General features: G+C 36.9%; 3 protein-coding genes across 3 annotated transcripts; 1 reads left to right on the forward strand and 2 right to left on the reverse strand.

The window, feature by feature from the left end:
• Positions 1-1,062: 1,062 nt before the first annotated feature.
• LOC132163526 (uncharacterized) lies at positions 1,063-3,484 on the reverse strand. The gene is made up of 2 exons (XM_059573843.1): positions 2,345-3,484; positions 1,063-1,119 (listed from the first exon to the last, which is right to left on the reverse strand). The coding sequence occupies exon 1, from the start codon at positions 3,300-3,302 to the stop codon at positions 2,352-2,354; it is 951 nt and encodes a 316-aa protein (XP_059429826.1). The 5' UTR covers positions 3,303-3,484; the 3' UTR covers positions 1,063-1,119; positions 2,345-2,351.
• Positions 3,313-9,367, forward strand: LOC132163524 (uncharacterized). Its single transcript, XM_059573841.1, has 9 exons — positions 3,313-3,330; positions 5,122-6,003; positions 6,183-6,259; positions 6,349-6,517; positions 6,631-6,719; positions 6,808-6,972; positions 7,062-7,139; positions 7,868-7,971; positions 9,015-9,367. Exons 2-9 carry the CDS (start codon positions 5,517-5,519, stop codon positions 9,118-9,120), a joined length of 1,275 nt encoding a protein of 424 aa, XP_059429824.1. The 5' UTR covers positions 3,313-3,330; positions 5,122-5,516; the 3' UTR covers positions 9,121-9,367.
• Positions 9,368-9,591: 224 nt separating this feature from the next.
• LOC132163525 (uncharacterized) lies at positions 9,592-13,597 on the reverse strand. Its single transcript, XM_059573842.1, has 6 exons — positions 13,083-13,597; positions 12,763-12,939; positions 12,371-12,499; positions 11,887-12,063; positions 11,329-11,493; positions 9,592-10,158 (listed from the first exon to the last, which is right to left on the reverse strand). Exons 1-6 carry the CDS (start codon positions 13,407-13,409, stop codon positions 9,886-9,888), a joined length of 1,248 nt encoding a protein of 415 aa, XP_059429825.1. The 5' UTR covers positions 13,410-13,597; the 3' UTR covers positions 9,592-9,885.
• Positions 13,598-14,687: the final 1,090 nt, after the last annotated feature.

Below are 14,687 nucleotides of genomic sequence, written 5' to 3' on the forward strand. Positions count from 1 at the left end.
TTTGATAAAAAAGAAAAAGGATGTAAGAAAGGAAAAATGACTTTAAAAAGGAAATAATTAATGAGGTTTGGTTAGAATTATAATCCATTAATTCTAAAAAATAATGGAAAACATTGATCCATTAATCCCCCATTTCCATCACATAAGTGAAATTTGACTAGGTCTACAACTTAATTAGTACAAGTGCTGCTATTGGTTCAGATCTGATATAAACCAACGAAACCTCTCCTACACCAAATTATTGTCCCTCCCACCTAAAACTCTATCTTAAGAAGCAGACAGATTTCCTTGATTAATTGGGGATACACAAAATTATTAAACTATATAAATTAGGTAATACGTTGCATGACAAACAAGAAACTTATGTTTAAGTAAATAAGAATACCATATTTTTGTCATTAGACATAGGTGAACATGTACATCATGAAGCATAGGATTCCAACAAGGTGCCTGAAAAAGTAAATAGCAATGCACGTCGGGACATGGACAACAATGTATGGATCAAAACAAATCCTGGGGAAGCCCCCAATTATTAAAACGACACACCATCTTTCAAATATATGCCGTGTTATAGCGTATATTAATGCGATATCAAATGTCTATTTGTCTATCCTATATATTGTACTGTCCGGGGCATGGAAAATGGCACTACAATCTACTTTGTCACGGATGAGTTTCACTGCTTAAATTGTTAGTAATTTGAGTGGTTCATGTGAAAGAGTTCAACAGAATTCAACAGCATAAATCGATGTTGGAATCCAAATCACATACTAACAATTGGACCCGATAAATAATTCATGTCAATATTTTTCTCATATCATCGTATAAATTTCATAAATCAACTATTAGATTTGTAGGGTTTATCATTGAATTTGTGCAGGGTTCACATAAGTCCACAAATTTAATAATTAATTTGTAAAATAAGATACAAAAAAATATTAACTTGAATCATTTCTTATTGGATCCCATTTAAACTTTATCACAATAGCTGTAAAAAAAAATACCATTTTTCGTAAGAAAAATGCTAAATTGAATAGTAATTGTCACTATCATGTAAGAGAGTGTACATTGTAGCATCTCTCTTTCCAACTGTTCAAATAAATGCTGGATCCCGATCACCTATGAACATTTGGATCCCACATAGACTTTATCACAATATATAGCAGCAAAAAAAAACAAAAAACAAAAAAGAACAAATTAAGACAAGATACCATTTTCTATAAGAGAAATTAATGCAAAATTAAATAGTAAATTTCACTGCCATATTATATCCCTTTGGGTACGAGAAAAGTGACGGGAGAGCTTAATTAAAACATTGCATTTGCATTTTCACCTCAGCCGAGCTCCTGGGTGATAAAAAAATAAAAATCCCGTATCTTCAAAACATAAGGATAATATTGTTCTTCATCATTTTTCTCATCTTCCTTGATTTAATGTATAGAAGTAATTTTTTTTTGGGAAAATTATTTATCTAATTATTGGGATTTGTAGTTGTACCAAATTGATCCCTTAATATCAAAAAAATATTCTAAAGATCTTTATGAAAGCAATTTGTCCAAAATGGTTCCTAAAATTATAGTTTTACACTCAAATTGAAAATATAAACAGTGAATAAAATTAAATAAAATATGAAGAGTAGCCCCTGGCCTTTTTAAAATTATTAAATATGAAGAGTCTATGTGTCGATTATTAGCGATTGGATTCACACGTACATGGATCTTTCTTTATGAATATATATTTTTGATATTTTAAGGATGAGTTTGACATGATGACATAAGAAATTTTTTCTTCTCTGTTTATTACGGTAAAACGGCCGAACAGGTGGATATGACATCAAAAGTGATTGCATAGGAAACGGGATATGGTTGATCCTCTTCCTTGAAGTGGTGGGTTGTTATTTAACGTATCTTTTATTTAGCGATCTGCAGCGCCCGGGAGACTAATAAATGCTAAAGAGTAATTTTATCTTACATATTTTTTATGTGGGACAGATTTTAATTAATTTTTGTTTAAATGACTGACATAAAATCACGTGAGCTAATATAAAATGAGTGTACTTCTCCTTTTAAATTGGTTGAGGCACCTGACAATACTGTCTGGGAATTTTTTGGGTTCAAGCACACCATCAATGGCACCGTACCATTGAGGTTCATGAGTAATAGAGGAGAGTATTTGTTTGTCGTTATAAATACAAGGCAAACCAATTGATCGAAGCCAAGATGGATTTTGAATATATTCAAAAGAAAAGAAAAACAAGAAGCTGATCAATTTTAAGGAATCGAAATGATTATGAAAGAAAAATCAAAAACAAAAACAAAAAAAATTGTGCAAGTGATCGAGTTACCTAATAATTAAGGCACATATTCAGTCTCCAATACTGGTCGTGTCCGAGTTCCCATTGCCAATGGCGCCTTGGTATTCCCAACCGATGTTCTCTGCAAGGTTTCACCCCCATCCACTGCCCATTCCATTTGCTGCACCTTCTTCCCGTCTTTGCACCTTATTAACAACACAACCAATAGACCCAATAAGGCAAACACACCAACCAAAGATCCAACAACCGTCCACACCTTAGAGTAGTTGCCCTTTCCACCACGACCGCCAGCATTAGGAGGCAGAACCGCCGCCGTATTGGGAGCAGGAGAGGGAGCAGTAGACTCGACAGCTATAGAGAAGTGTCCCTGTTGAGTTGCGGAACATGCATTTCCGGATACCACATTGTCGAACTGCACTGAACCTTGTAAATCAAAATGTACACACTTGGGAGACAACCCATCAGCTGGCGGAGCTGAAGTCAAATTTGGGAACTTGATCAAGATGGGTTTCAAGGATGCTCTTATGTACAATTCAGGTAAACTTGAAGCAGATAAATCAGAAGCATCGTAGGCCAGCAAACCCAGGACAGGAGCTAAATAAGTAAACCCAGGTAAAGGGTACAAAATAGAAGACCAGTTGCCGAGGTTGTGGTATACCAAACCAAGCCTCTCCACATAAGGCTGCACGGCAACCCCTGGAGGGATCTGAAACTCCTTGTACCTCTTAACGCCTCTGTTTCTGAGGCTACCGCTCCGAAGCCTCATTGCTGCGCCTTCAACTCCTGAAAGATTGCTGGGAATGCGGGCGTCATAAGGAATGCCCGTTCTCGGGTGCTCAGCGAAAGCCCTGAAAGCATAATCTTGAAGAAGCGCATCTAGCGAGCGTGCCGAGATTCCGCGTGGCTGAGCGTTGAAGAGTGGCAGCCAGCTGAGAATGCATAGCAAGGAGACAATTAGTATCCAAACGCTGCTCTGTTCGATCCTCATCACCAGATCTCCTCAAACCAAAACGCCTGTAAGTTCTCCTCAAATTTGGATTCTACACGCATCAGGATTATCATACGCATTTTCTTGAAACTAATTAAATTTGCTTTATCGGTAAAATGCAGTGGCAAATTAAATAACTTGTCACCCGCTTTTCCTTTGATTCATCTCCATCTCCGTAAACATTGTTTTCTCAGAAGAAAACAAAAAAAAAAAAAAAAAAAAGAGAAAGGAAAAGAGAAGGAAAAGCTGGAAATAGGAGTAAATGTAGCGTTGGCTACAGAACAGCTTTTTTTTTATGAGTTATTTCCAACCTCTTACCCTCTGTATCACGTAATTTCCACAAGATCGGGGGTTTCGATTTTTTTTTTTTATAAAAAGATATTGGGTACCCCTAAAGAAGGAAAAATATCTAAAAATTTTAATATTAGTTAAGAATATCTAAAAAGTCCGATTTGGTTGGAGAAGTAATTGCATTCAATCTCTGCGATAGAGACCCGGTGTTTAACATCGGAACTTTTAACTTAGTGGGATTAGCGTGGATGCATGATTTGTAACGCCAAATGCAACTAAAATTTTAAGACTCTCTAAATCTATTATAAAAGCTTATATTTATCTTAATTATTTTCTATGCAAATATAATTAACATGAGAATGAATTTTAACAACATCCAAAACATGAGAAGATTATCTCCTATCGTGTAACAGTAGGTTGATGGACTAAAAAATAAATATGTTATGTACATGATTTCTTTTCTTGTTATGTAGAAAATAAATATTAATTAGGCGTAATAAGCACAAAATATATGTTATTCAAAGTGTGTGTTAGTCTCACCCCCTTTTTCGCACTTATCTTAGCTTAATATTGGGAAGAGTAATGCAAAAGCTATTTTACAATGTTCACTTGACAATACCAAACCATTTTTAGATCAATAATGCTGCTACACATGCCATATTTATCTAACGTTTATCCTACTATGCTGACTTGGGGATTTAAAAGCCTTTTTTTTTTTTTTTTTTGTTAAATAACAATGACTAATTCAAAGGCTACTACACCCTACTACAACACATGATAAAAATGAAATATTGATATAATATATAACGTTACTAACAAAAATGCAAAGATATATTGGCACTAACTATCGCATCAATATAGGAAGATATTGGTAGAATAAAACCTTGATTTCTAACATTACCCTCATTGAAAATTAGAAATTGCAACTGTTGCACTCCCAATAAAACTTTCTAGACAAATAATATATTACGATGAAAGCCATAATAATTCTCCAACAAGTTGGTTATCTTATTGGTGGATTTATTATGAAATAAACCTTTAATTATTTATGTTTAATATGGCCCCATGTATCAAATGATGATTTTGAAAAGTTGAACGATGAGAGAAGAATCAGAGAAGGAAATGTAGCATCTCGAGGAGATATTTTTATTACTGTCTCGATAGTGCTTATGATAAAAGATCGTTAGATAATCTCATCCAAATCTATGTATATATTTTGACCAATACTATATCCTACCATTATCTCATAATGTTTAGCGGTTTTAATCAAACATGATTTTTATTGTATTTTATTAAAACAATGATCAATTTAAGAATTAATCAGCATATTTTTCTTTGGCAAAAGGAAGGGTTTTGTGGTTGAAATGTCAAATGTGTGTATGTTGGATCGATGTTAGTTAAGGTTTAGTGTAAGAGATTAATCGAATTTAACTTAGGTTTTTGCATCTTTTATAATTTTTGTAATGGCCCATTTTGTAGCGCTAAGCCAGGTTGGAGGTGGTGGTAATTGTGTGTTTTGATTTTACAGTGGAAATTGTGTGTCGGCAAGTGATTTGTAAAGCCTGCGTGGTAACGGCACGTGTGGTAACATAATAAGTAAGTAGGTATGGATAATAAAAGAAAGAGATATTTCATATTTGTTGTAAAAAGAGTAACTTTAACATTTGTTGTTGGAAGTGGAAGGGAATGCGCGTAGGTATAAGCATTAGCCGAAAGCAGGGAGAGAGATGGATGGTGAGTGGTGACGCTGTATTTATGGTTGTAGACGGTAGAAGAAGAAGAAGGTGTAAATTAGTGACAAGTGATTAAAAGAAAGCTTTGATCAAAAAGGCGTTGTTGCTTCTCTTTCTCAATCAGACGTACTACTACTCTAAACTTTACTTACTCTTCTATCCATCCATTCAACAAAAGCTTCAAACTTTCATGTCGATGGAGGCCCCCGCAACACCCGGCAATGCTTCTTCTTCTTCTTCCTCTTCCGACAATATTTGTAATTCTGCAAGTTACGGAATTCAAGCGGCGGCTTCCAATATCATACGGGGGCCACTGACTGGCCTGTTGGAGTATTCGGGTATTTTGGGAGGAAGAGCAGGCAGCTCCAATTCTCCGGAAACAGAGTACCTGCAAGTTGATAGTAATGAATCTTTCCCAGTGGAGGGGGGGGAGGAGGAGGAGGAGGAGGAGGACGACGACGACGAGGAGGTCTCCATCAGGATTATTGGTGCAGAGCACGAGCATTTCTCTGCTCATCAACACATTCCCGCAAATCCAGCACATGTATCGCTATCGGATCTCACTAATTCTGCAAGCACCAGAAGCTACGATGTCCAGCGCTTCGTCCGCTGGTTAGAGCAGATTCTCCCTTTCTCTTTGCTTCTTTTGCTCGTCTTCATTCGTCAACATCTCCAAGGTATTTCTCTTCTCCTCCGCCTCTTTTTTTTTTCCTTCTTTCTTCTTCCATAATGTCATGATAGCCCGACTACTCTGGTCGGTCTTACAATTTGGAACCGTAGTGAATATATATATATAAGAAGATTTGCAGATGTCCCTTTAATCTAAATGCTTGGGTTCGTCTCCATCAAAATTCAGGTTTTTCTGTCACTCTTTGGATCGCTGCCGTCATGTTCAAATCTAATGATATTCTACGGAAGCAGACCGCTCTTAAGGTTCCCTTTTATTTGGTTTTCCATTTTCTTTGGCTTCTTCACTGCATTCTTGCTTGGTCTGTTGAGCATCCGAATTGCTGGTCCCGCAGGAAGAGAGGAAAATCTCTGTTCTCCTAAGCATTTCTCTGGTGTTTATGCTTCATGTCGTTTGTGTTTATTGGTGGTATCGGGGTAATAATCTGCTCTACCCGTTCCTATTACTTCCCCCTAAATCAATACCTCCTTTTTGGCATGCTGTGTTCATCATCACGGTAAATGGTAAGCCTTTTCTTGGCCTTTGCATAACAAATGTTTGAATTGTGCAGATGATCTTTGAATTGGTTATTTGGGTATCTTTGAATCTCATGTCTCAATAATGATCGTCTTTTCAGACATTATGGTGCGACATACAGCAATGGCCTTCAAATGTATACTTTTGATACATTACAAGAATGGTAGAGGCCGGGATTACCGTAAACAGGTTGGTTATGTTACAGTTAATCAGAGCTCTACTTGTTCTTGTTCTCTGTTTTCTTCTTTTAATGTGTTGAAGGCCTCTGTTTATCCAGGGTCAAATGCTAACTCTTGCTGAGTATATCTTGCTGCTCTACCGTGCTTTGTTGCCTATACCTGTTTGGTATAAGTTCTTTTTAAATAAAGAATATGGAAGCCTTTTTTCTTCGTTAACTACAGGGTTATATTTAACCTTCAAGCTTACATCACTTGTGGAGAAGGTAATCCCATCTGTTTGAACTTTCATGCTTTCTTCTGGTTTTCTGAATTTACCTCAAAAGAGTACTGACTTTATGATATGGTTCTGAAGGTCCAATCCCTATTTGCTGCATTGAGAGCCTTGTCACATAAGGAGGTGCATTACGGGTCTCATGCCACGTCTGAACAAGTCAGTTGGTCTGCTATGAGTTAAAAGATTACTAATTGCTCTCTCTCTGAGCTCACTGTGGAAGCTGATTATTAAGATTGCTTCTATGATGAATATAGATTTTGCCAATCCATCACATTTGAACTGTTTCGTAGTTTTCTTGTTCACATTTATTTGCCAACAATAAAAATAATTATGCAGCACAAAACAATTATGCAGCAGCAAATAATGATCAATCAACCACAAAGAATACTCTCTAAGAAATGCCAACAATAAAAACCTGACAACATTAGCAAACTTTTTTACACATCCCCTCATGTTCTTACCAATTTGTGCTTGCTATGGGCCATGGAACTAAACATATATATAGCTATTGCTTTTTTTTTTTCTTGGGTTAGGAGGGATGCTCCAAATAGAGCTGCTTGTAAAACGCATAGTCTAAAATGGAAATGACTTATTCTCAGATGCAAGATAGATGTTCCATTTTAATCTTTTAAAATAATTATAAAAAGTTCTTTAGAAAGTAAGAGACAAGTAAGGATAGCCCCAAAGAAGCTAGAATTTGGAGCTTGAAACGCATATTGATAAGCTACATTAGATAGAAACACCAATTGTAAGTATTAGGCCAATATGACCGTGTAGATTTGAAGGATCATTACAACAACAGAGTACTAAATTTTCTGATGCTTTTTTGGTTTGTTTCATATGATGTATCAACACCTTCTAAGTTGTCTGCAATTAAACCATAGGTAAATGCAGCAGGGGATCTCTGTGCAATCTGCCAGGAGAAGATGCATGCTCCGATTTTGCTTCGCTGTAAACACATATTCTGCGAAGACTGTGTATCAGAATGGTCATACCTTTCGCCTCCACTCTCTCTTTTCAGATGACTATATTATTGTCCATGCTTCTATATCGCATTGTTGTTCCATGCTTTTAGATGTTAATTTGACTATTCATCACCTTTGATTTTTGATTTCTGCATCTGGTTCCTTGTTTTCACTTTGATGTACACTGTATGCTGATTGGACTGAAGAAATTTGCTGAACTATAATAACTTATTTGTGGTATTATATAACGTTGAGTAATTAGAATTCAGTGTCTGAAATCTCGTGATCAATGCAGTAGATTTCATAGTCATCTGAAAAGCATTTGTTTAGTTCTCAACAAGCTCTATATCTTGTATTTGGAGGATTTAGAGGGAGTTGAATTCTGGTTTATATTCAATGGTTTAAACCTATACTTTTGAGCTGAACTGGTATAGTTAAGTGAAGATTTTGAACCCCCCCACCCGCGCCTCCCCCAAAAAAAAAAAAAAAAAAATTGTTTTCACTGCCTTTGCTGTGTGTAAAATTGACAATCCTTATGATAACTTGATTGCAGATGAGTAATTAACACCATTTTTGGATCTAGTGGCATGTTCTTATTTCAAATTTGGATCAACCTTCCATGCTGAAAAGCATAGCTTTGAGTTCTCTTGTTAATCATTTTAGTGTTAATTCTTTTTAATGTGACATGCAATATGTCCCAATATATTCCCCGGGGATTGCGTTCTAATAGATGTTCTGTCTTTCATTATTAAAATCCGATCCCATTTCCATTTAAAACTTTGAGCCTCTGAGTCTTTCACTTGTATTCCAAGTATCTATGCTCTCTCATGTCTTAGCAATGGCATTCAGTCAACTGCTTGATAAGAAATTTTGGCATTGTGCCAAATACCTGAGTTGAATCTTGCCCTAATCCATGTTGAGGGTTAATTGGTAAGTGGAGTGCCTATGCACATTGTGTTGCCCAGCCATTTCACCCAAAGAAGAAAAATGAACTCATATATAGATTGATTTTATACGTTGGTTTTTGGCTGGTTTCTTACGGGAGTTTACTGTACCATGTTTTCAGGTTCGAGCGAGAAAGAACATGCCCGTTGTGCCGGGCATTGGTAAAACCAGCCGATATCAAATCTTATGGTGATGGATCAACCAGTTTGTTTTTGCAGCTATTTTAAGATCTTCTACTCGATAAAGAGACCGGAACTGCAGCTGAAGTCAAACATCATTTTGCTTTCAAACGTTCTTGAAGGCTCTAACTTAAATTCCCATCCCATTGGTGGTGCTGTTTGTTATTATGTTGTATCCATGAGGTGTATAAACTCCCATGGCCATTCATTGTATGTTTAAACCACAGACGAGTCTTGTCTATATATCTTGTTTATAGAGCTTTATACAAAAATAAAAATTAAACCTCTTCCTCTATTTCCCTCCAGGCAAACATTCACATTTATGCATATCTCCCCATTTGAACATGCAGTTTCCTTATATATCTATCTTTACCTCTGGAAACTCTCTACAAAGCATCTGTAGTTGGAACTCTCGCATGAATCCACAAGTCAATTTGATAGAAAAGCATAAGCTTTCAGAAAGAACTACTTTTAAGTAACAACCATTGATGACAACGCCAAAAAGCTTAAAATACATGGTGAAAGAAATAAAATTACATTTTATATTAGCTAACAATGGGGAAGACCGACACAAATAACAAAAATGTCATATAATAATAATAATAATAATAATAATAATAATACTAAACAAGAAAATATATTGTTACATTTCATATCTTTGTTCGAAACATAGAATACAGGACTCCAATCAAAGAGAAGCATTCCTAGTGTCTTTGTGTATCTTTTGCCACCCTAATGGGGTTTCAATAGCTAGTTTGGGCGACATTTCATGAGACCTCCTCAACTCTTGTGTGCAAGGGGCAATGTCCTCCATCACTTGGGGACAGCCCCAGGAGGAAGTGAAGAGGGTAGTTGTGGCGATGAAGATGATGAGGAAATAGAGATTAGATTCGACCCTGAGGGAGCCATGATGGGGTAGACTTCGGTGACCTCTTCAGTGCCTTCATTCAAGTAGACAACATCCTGCATGGTGAGCTGGTGGTACTCAACAACCTCCCTCAGGAAGCGATTCTCCCGTGCATAAACCGAGTTTTCATGTGCCAATCTAGCCTTCTCTGCCAAAAGTGTTTCAAGTTGAAGCCGAATCTGGCACAGAATCATTGGCATCGGAATTTAGAGTTATTACATGCAACACAATAGAAATGCTTCAACAAGTGTTCCTAGCTGATAGAAAATAACAACAAAAAATGGAAATCTGTGAAACATATGATTTTTTTGAGTAACTAGGTTTGACCATTGAGTTCACAGTTTCTAAGTGATGTATCAAAAAAAAGAATTCACCAAATTTGCCTGATGTAGAAGCAATCAAGAAAGATACATACACAAATATATTGCCCACAGAAAAATGGGCCAATCCAAGAAAGCTTGGCTTCAAAATGGAAAGAACCACCGGTACATATCTCAATCAAATCAAATAGCTAAAGACATTTATGGGCCATCTCTGTAGCCACAACCAATTCCATATATGAATTATGGACACGCATGTTAATATCTAAAGCACTGCAAACTATAAGGAGAATACGCTTTATGCCCGTAAAATGGTAGTGTTGTTTTTTCCCCCTGAAAAAATGGGGGATAGCCACATGCATTCACCTAATCTAATGTATGCTTCTAAAAACACGACCAAAAGATGTAAAAATTACAGATTCTTCCTCCTGATAATATGAATTTTAAGGTATGCCTTTTCAAAAATTTACAAAATCCTAAAGCATCACTTTGATGTTAGAGAAATAAGATTACAACTTGTACCTTGATTACTTGTTTGTCTAAGATTCTGCTAGAGAATAGTCAACTTAAATCCTTGATTTCAACCATTTGATTTTATTTATTCTGTGGAAGGCAAAGAATTCTAACCTATTATGATACAGAAAAACTTAAAATCAAACGGCCAAAATCAACACTTTTAGGCTTTTGGGTTCTATAAAATCTTATACAAAGCAATCATTAAATGGTGAGTTATGATCTTATCTTTTTTATGTCAACATAATAATTTTAGATTTTTGGGCATTGCTACAGAACTTCACAGGCGATGATAAATGTTAGTAATGGAGCAGCAACTAGTAATATCTAAAGCTTTAAGTGGTTCTTTGAAAATATCCTTCAACGAGGTAGGTTGTGTATAATTTTTCAAAAGAAAAAAGAAACCATAGGAAAAGGTGAAAACAGTTTTAGATCATCGTCTTCAAGATTGCTACAAAATCAAAAAGGAAATACGAAAAGGAAAGAGAAAACCTAAAATAGAGAAAAAGTTAATACCAAATCATCATCTTCTGGGTTGCTTCCCCTTTCACGATTCTCCCGAAGAATTTTATTTTCTACCTCCAGCTGAGCACATCGCTCCTTTGCAAAAGCCAGATCTGATTTGACAGTCTTCAACTCCCGAAGAAGAAGCTTTGCTTTTGCAGCCATGGCCATTGCAACCTGTTATGAAACCCAAAAGGTAAAATTATGAATCTTATCATAAAGAGCAAGTTCTCACATCAGAACAACTAGGATGCCCTGGTATTCTGGAAAAAATTCCAAAGTCCCAAACCCCCTCCCTCCATTTCTTTCTTCCTCTCTCCTTTGCCACTGTCAATAAGGTCACAGACAGCTAAGGCATGAGATCGAGGGGAGTGAGGCAAGTCAATATGATTAAACTCAGAAGAGCAGTTCATTGGGTTCTAGAGTCATTCTATACTTTCTCCTCAGGTCAGTTGTTTTCTGTAGAAAAGCCAATCTGTGGAGTTGCTTCTAAGGTAGAAAAAAATACAAAAATTTAAACACACAAGTTTTTATATTGTATGAACCAGTGATACAAAGCTGCCACCTTACGTCGCGAGATGCCTTCAGCTGAAGTTCTTGATCAGTTTGCATCTGGGGTTGTTGCCATTGACTAGAATGATTTGGCGCCTGACTCTGTACCTCAGAACCACTGGGCTTTTTCTTGATATGCTTACGAGTTTCTTGAATAATGTCTGCAGTCCGGCTCTCCATGATAGTAAGACCCTCCTGAAAAATAGAAACAGCATTGATGCAAAAAATAGAATTGGTCCAACTATAGACTAGTGAACAGTCTCCTGGACTAGAAAAACATGTATAAATGGAAACTGCATCTTCAAGTGGTGAGGTACTCATAACCAGTGAATGTTTGCCTGGAGAGAGATATTCATAATCACCAAACAAAAATACAGATCGTATTCATGCTTAAGAAATGCCATAATAGCAGGAACTTTGACCATTGTAAACAAAAAATATGAAGCATTAAAAACTCAATAGACAATAGTATTTGGAAAAAAAGGTTCTCACAGAAGCTAACCTCTAAGGCATTACCAATGGTGCCACCAATATAATTAAGAGAAGATGCAATGGCACCCAACCCCTTCTTCTGTAGTTTAGGACTGTCCATTTTTTGATGGCTCTCGTCTGAGTTATTTGAATTTTGGTACTGAGAATAGGACACACAAACACAAATGGCATCGCATATTACAGGTGAGTAGAGATACAGGAATTTGACCACAAAGCAACAACACATAAACTAAAACCAAGGTTTTGGGAAACTACAATAATTTACAAGATATAGTGATGGTAAGGTTTCATAAGTTTGCAGCTAATTCAGCCAAAAAAAAGGGGAAAAAAGAAACTTTTGGACTACTTTTGAAGATCTTATTTTTACAATGTCAACTTTGATATACAAGCTTGAATCCTCACCTTGCCCATTGTCTCTGTACCATGCATGTGTTGCCTTGTCCTTTCAGGTGTTTGAACTTGTTGGGGCGCAGTATCTTCGTCAAGAATCGCTTTAGCTTTTCTAGCGAGAGCACCCCAAAACCCATGCTTGGATTCATTCAAACTTTTCATTGATGTGTACTCATAGGGTTTTGAATCCTATAGTCAGAAGAGACAAACCAATTGGCATAGAACGAAACTCCATCAGATATCGATACTTGCTAAGTAAGTAAAAGCATCTTAAACATAAGAAAATGAAATCGTATTCCGTAGGACAGATTAAGAAAGAAAAAGAAAAGAACCTGGACGGTCCCGGAGACAGAGGGAGAAGAAGATCCGGTAGTTGGGTTGGGAGAGCGGGAAGAGGAGGAGGAGGAGGGAGAGAGAACAGAGTGGCCGTAGGCAGAGGAGAGGGAGGAGTCGCGATAGGCGGAAGATGCTCTTATGGCCTTGGCCGCCAGCGATGATGAAGGGCGAAGAGCCTGAGGCCTCTGAATTGGTCGTTTTGCTTCTTCTTCCTCTTCTTCTTCTTCTTCCTCCTCTTCTTCTTCACCGTCACCATCATCCTCGTCCACTATGATGGCGGAATGCCTTGATATTGTTCCCTGCTGCCCCCTTCTATACGACATTTTAATTATGATTTAATCCGCCCACCTCCCCCTCCCACTCCCGGCTGAGCGGCGTCGTTCGCCTTCGCTTCAACTCAAAATCACTGACTAATGATGTTTAGAGATTCTTCTTCTTCCTACCCGCTTTGCTGCTCTCTCTCGGCGCCTTGCCGACGCCTTCCGCTTCCCTTCCCCTTCCATTGGGGATCCGTTGACCCATTTTTTTTATCAAAGTGGATTTGCCACTCGTCCATTGGGCCTATTGGGGCCATTGATTGGAGTCCTCCATCTAGGCTTGGTTGGCCCGTTTCTGTCTGGTTTTTAAATATCTAAAAGCCCAAACGAAAACCATACATCAACCAGGACAACTACCATGGGCCAAGCTCCACTTCATCAACCCAACTTCGTCTAAATTCTAAATTTAAAGAAATATTATTGAAAAAACACCAAATTGCAAAAAAAGAAGGCAAAAAAAAAAAAAAAGAGCGTGGAAGATAATTTTTAGCATACAAGCATGTTGGGCACAACCCTATTAATTTGTTCAATATGCACAAACAGTTTTAGTCGTCGCACTCCAAATCACTTTTTTGGACACAACCTATATTAATAATGTTTATTGATATTTTCGATCAGTCGGAATAAACGGAGAGAGGTCATAGAACACATTCTCTCTATTGCAGGGGTGCTTTGCACAACCAGCTATATATGAGAAATACTTGGGATTATCGGGCTCTAGTGGGTAAATTAAAAAATAGAACTTTCATCGATATAAAGAAAAGAGTAAGGAGCATGCTCAACAAATGGAAGGAAAAATTCATATCGCAAGCTTGAAAGGTGATTCTTATTAAGGTAGTAATCAAAGCGATCCCTACTTACAATATGCGTGCATATCAATTACCCAAGTCGCTATGTATGAAAATAAATTCAATGATGCTCAAATTATGGTGGGGGCACAAATAAAATGAGTCAGAAGTTGCATGGATAAGTTGGTCAATAATGAGCCTTTCAAAAAATCAAAGTGGCTTGAGATTCAAAGATCTAGAATGTTTTAATATGGTTTTGTTGGTGAAACAAGAGTGGAGATTGTTTCATAATCATGATATACACGTAGCTATAATTTTTAAGGAGAAACATTATCCCAAAAAAAAAAGAAAAAAAAAAAGGATTTTTCATATATGCAGTGACAGTATGGAAGGCAGTAGAATTCTGTAAAGACTTGAGAGATTCGACAAGTAATAGTAGAGTCAGATGCTTCGAAAATTGTGCATGCTTTATGACAAGGAGGACATTATTGGAATC

The sequence above is a fragment of the Corylus avellana genome, chromosome ca10, assembly GCF_901000735.1.
Source record: "Corylus avellana chromosome ca10, CavTom2PMs-1.0".
Lineage (NCBI taxonomy): Eukaryota > Viridiplantae > Streptophyta > Magnoliopsida > Fagales > Betulaceae > Corylus > Corylus avellana.

What these genes read in the sequence shown, in the direction of transcription:
- LOC132163525 (XM_059573842.1), bottom strand. Translation starts at nt 13,409, where the DNA reads ATGTCGTATAGAAGGGGGCAGCAGGGAACAATATCAAGGCATTCCGCC. An exon ending in CCATTGGTAATGCCTTAGAG is followed by an intron (nt 12,064 to 12,370) that starts GTTAGCTTCTGT and finishes TCTATTTTTCAG; the next exon opens with GAGGGTCTTACTATCATGGA. An exon ending in AGCTGAAGGCATCTCGCGAC is followed by an intron (nt 11,494 to 11,886) that starts GTAAGGTGGCAG and finishes GTTTCATAACAG; the next exon opens with GTTGCAATGGCCATGGCTGC.
- LOC132163524 (XM_059573841.1), top strand. Translation starts at nt 5,517, where the DNA reads ATGTCGATGGAGGCCCCCGCAACACCCGGCAATGCTTCTTCTTCTTCT. An exon ending in GCCGGGATTACCGTAAACAG is followed by an intron (nt 6,720 to 6,807) that starts GTTGGTTATGTT and finishes CTGTTTATCCAG; the next exon opens with GGTCAAATGCTAACTCTTGC. An exon ending in GAAGACTGTGTATCAGAATG is followed by an intron (nt 7,972 to 9,014) that starts GTCATACCTTTC and finishes CCATGTTTTCAG; the next exon opens with GTTCGAGCGAGAAAGAACAT.
- LOC132163526 (XM_059573843.1), bottom strand. Translation starts at nt 3,302, where the DNA reads ATGAGGATCGAACAGAGCAGCGTTTGGATACTAATTGTCTCCTTGCTA.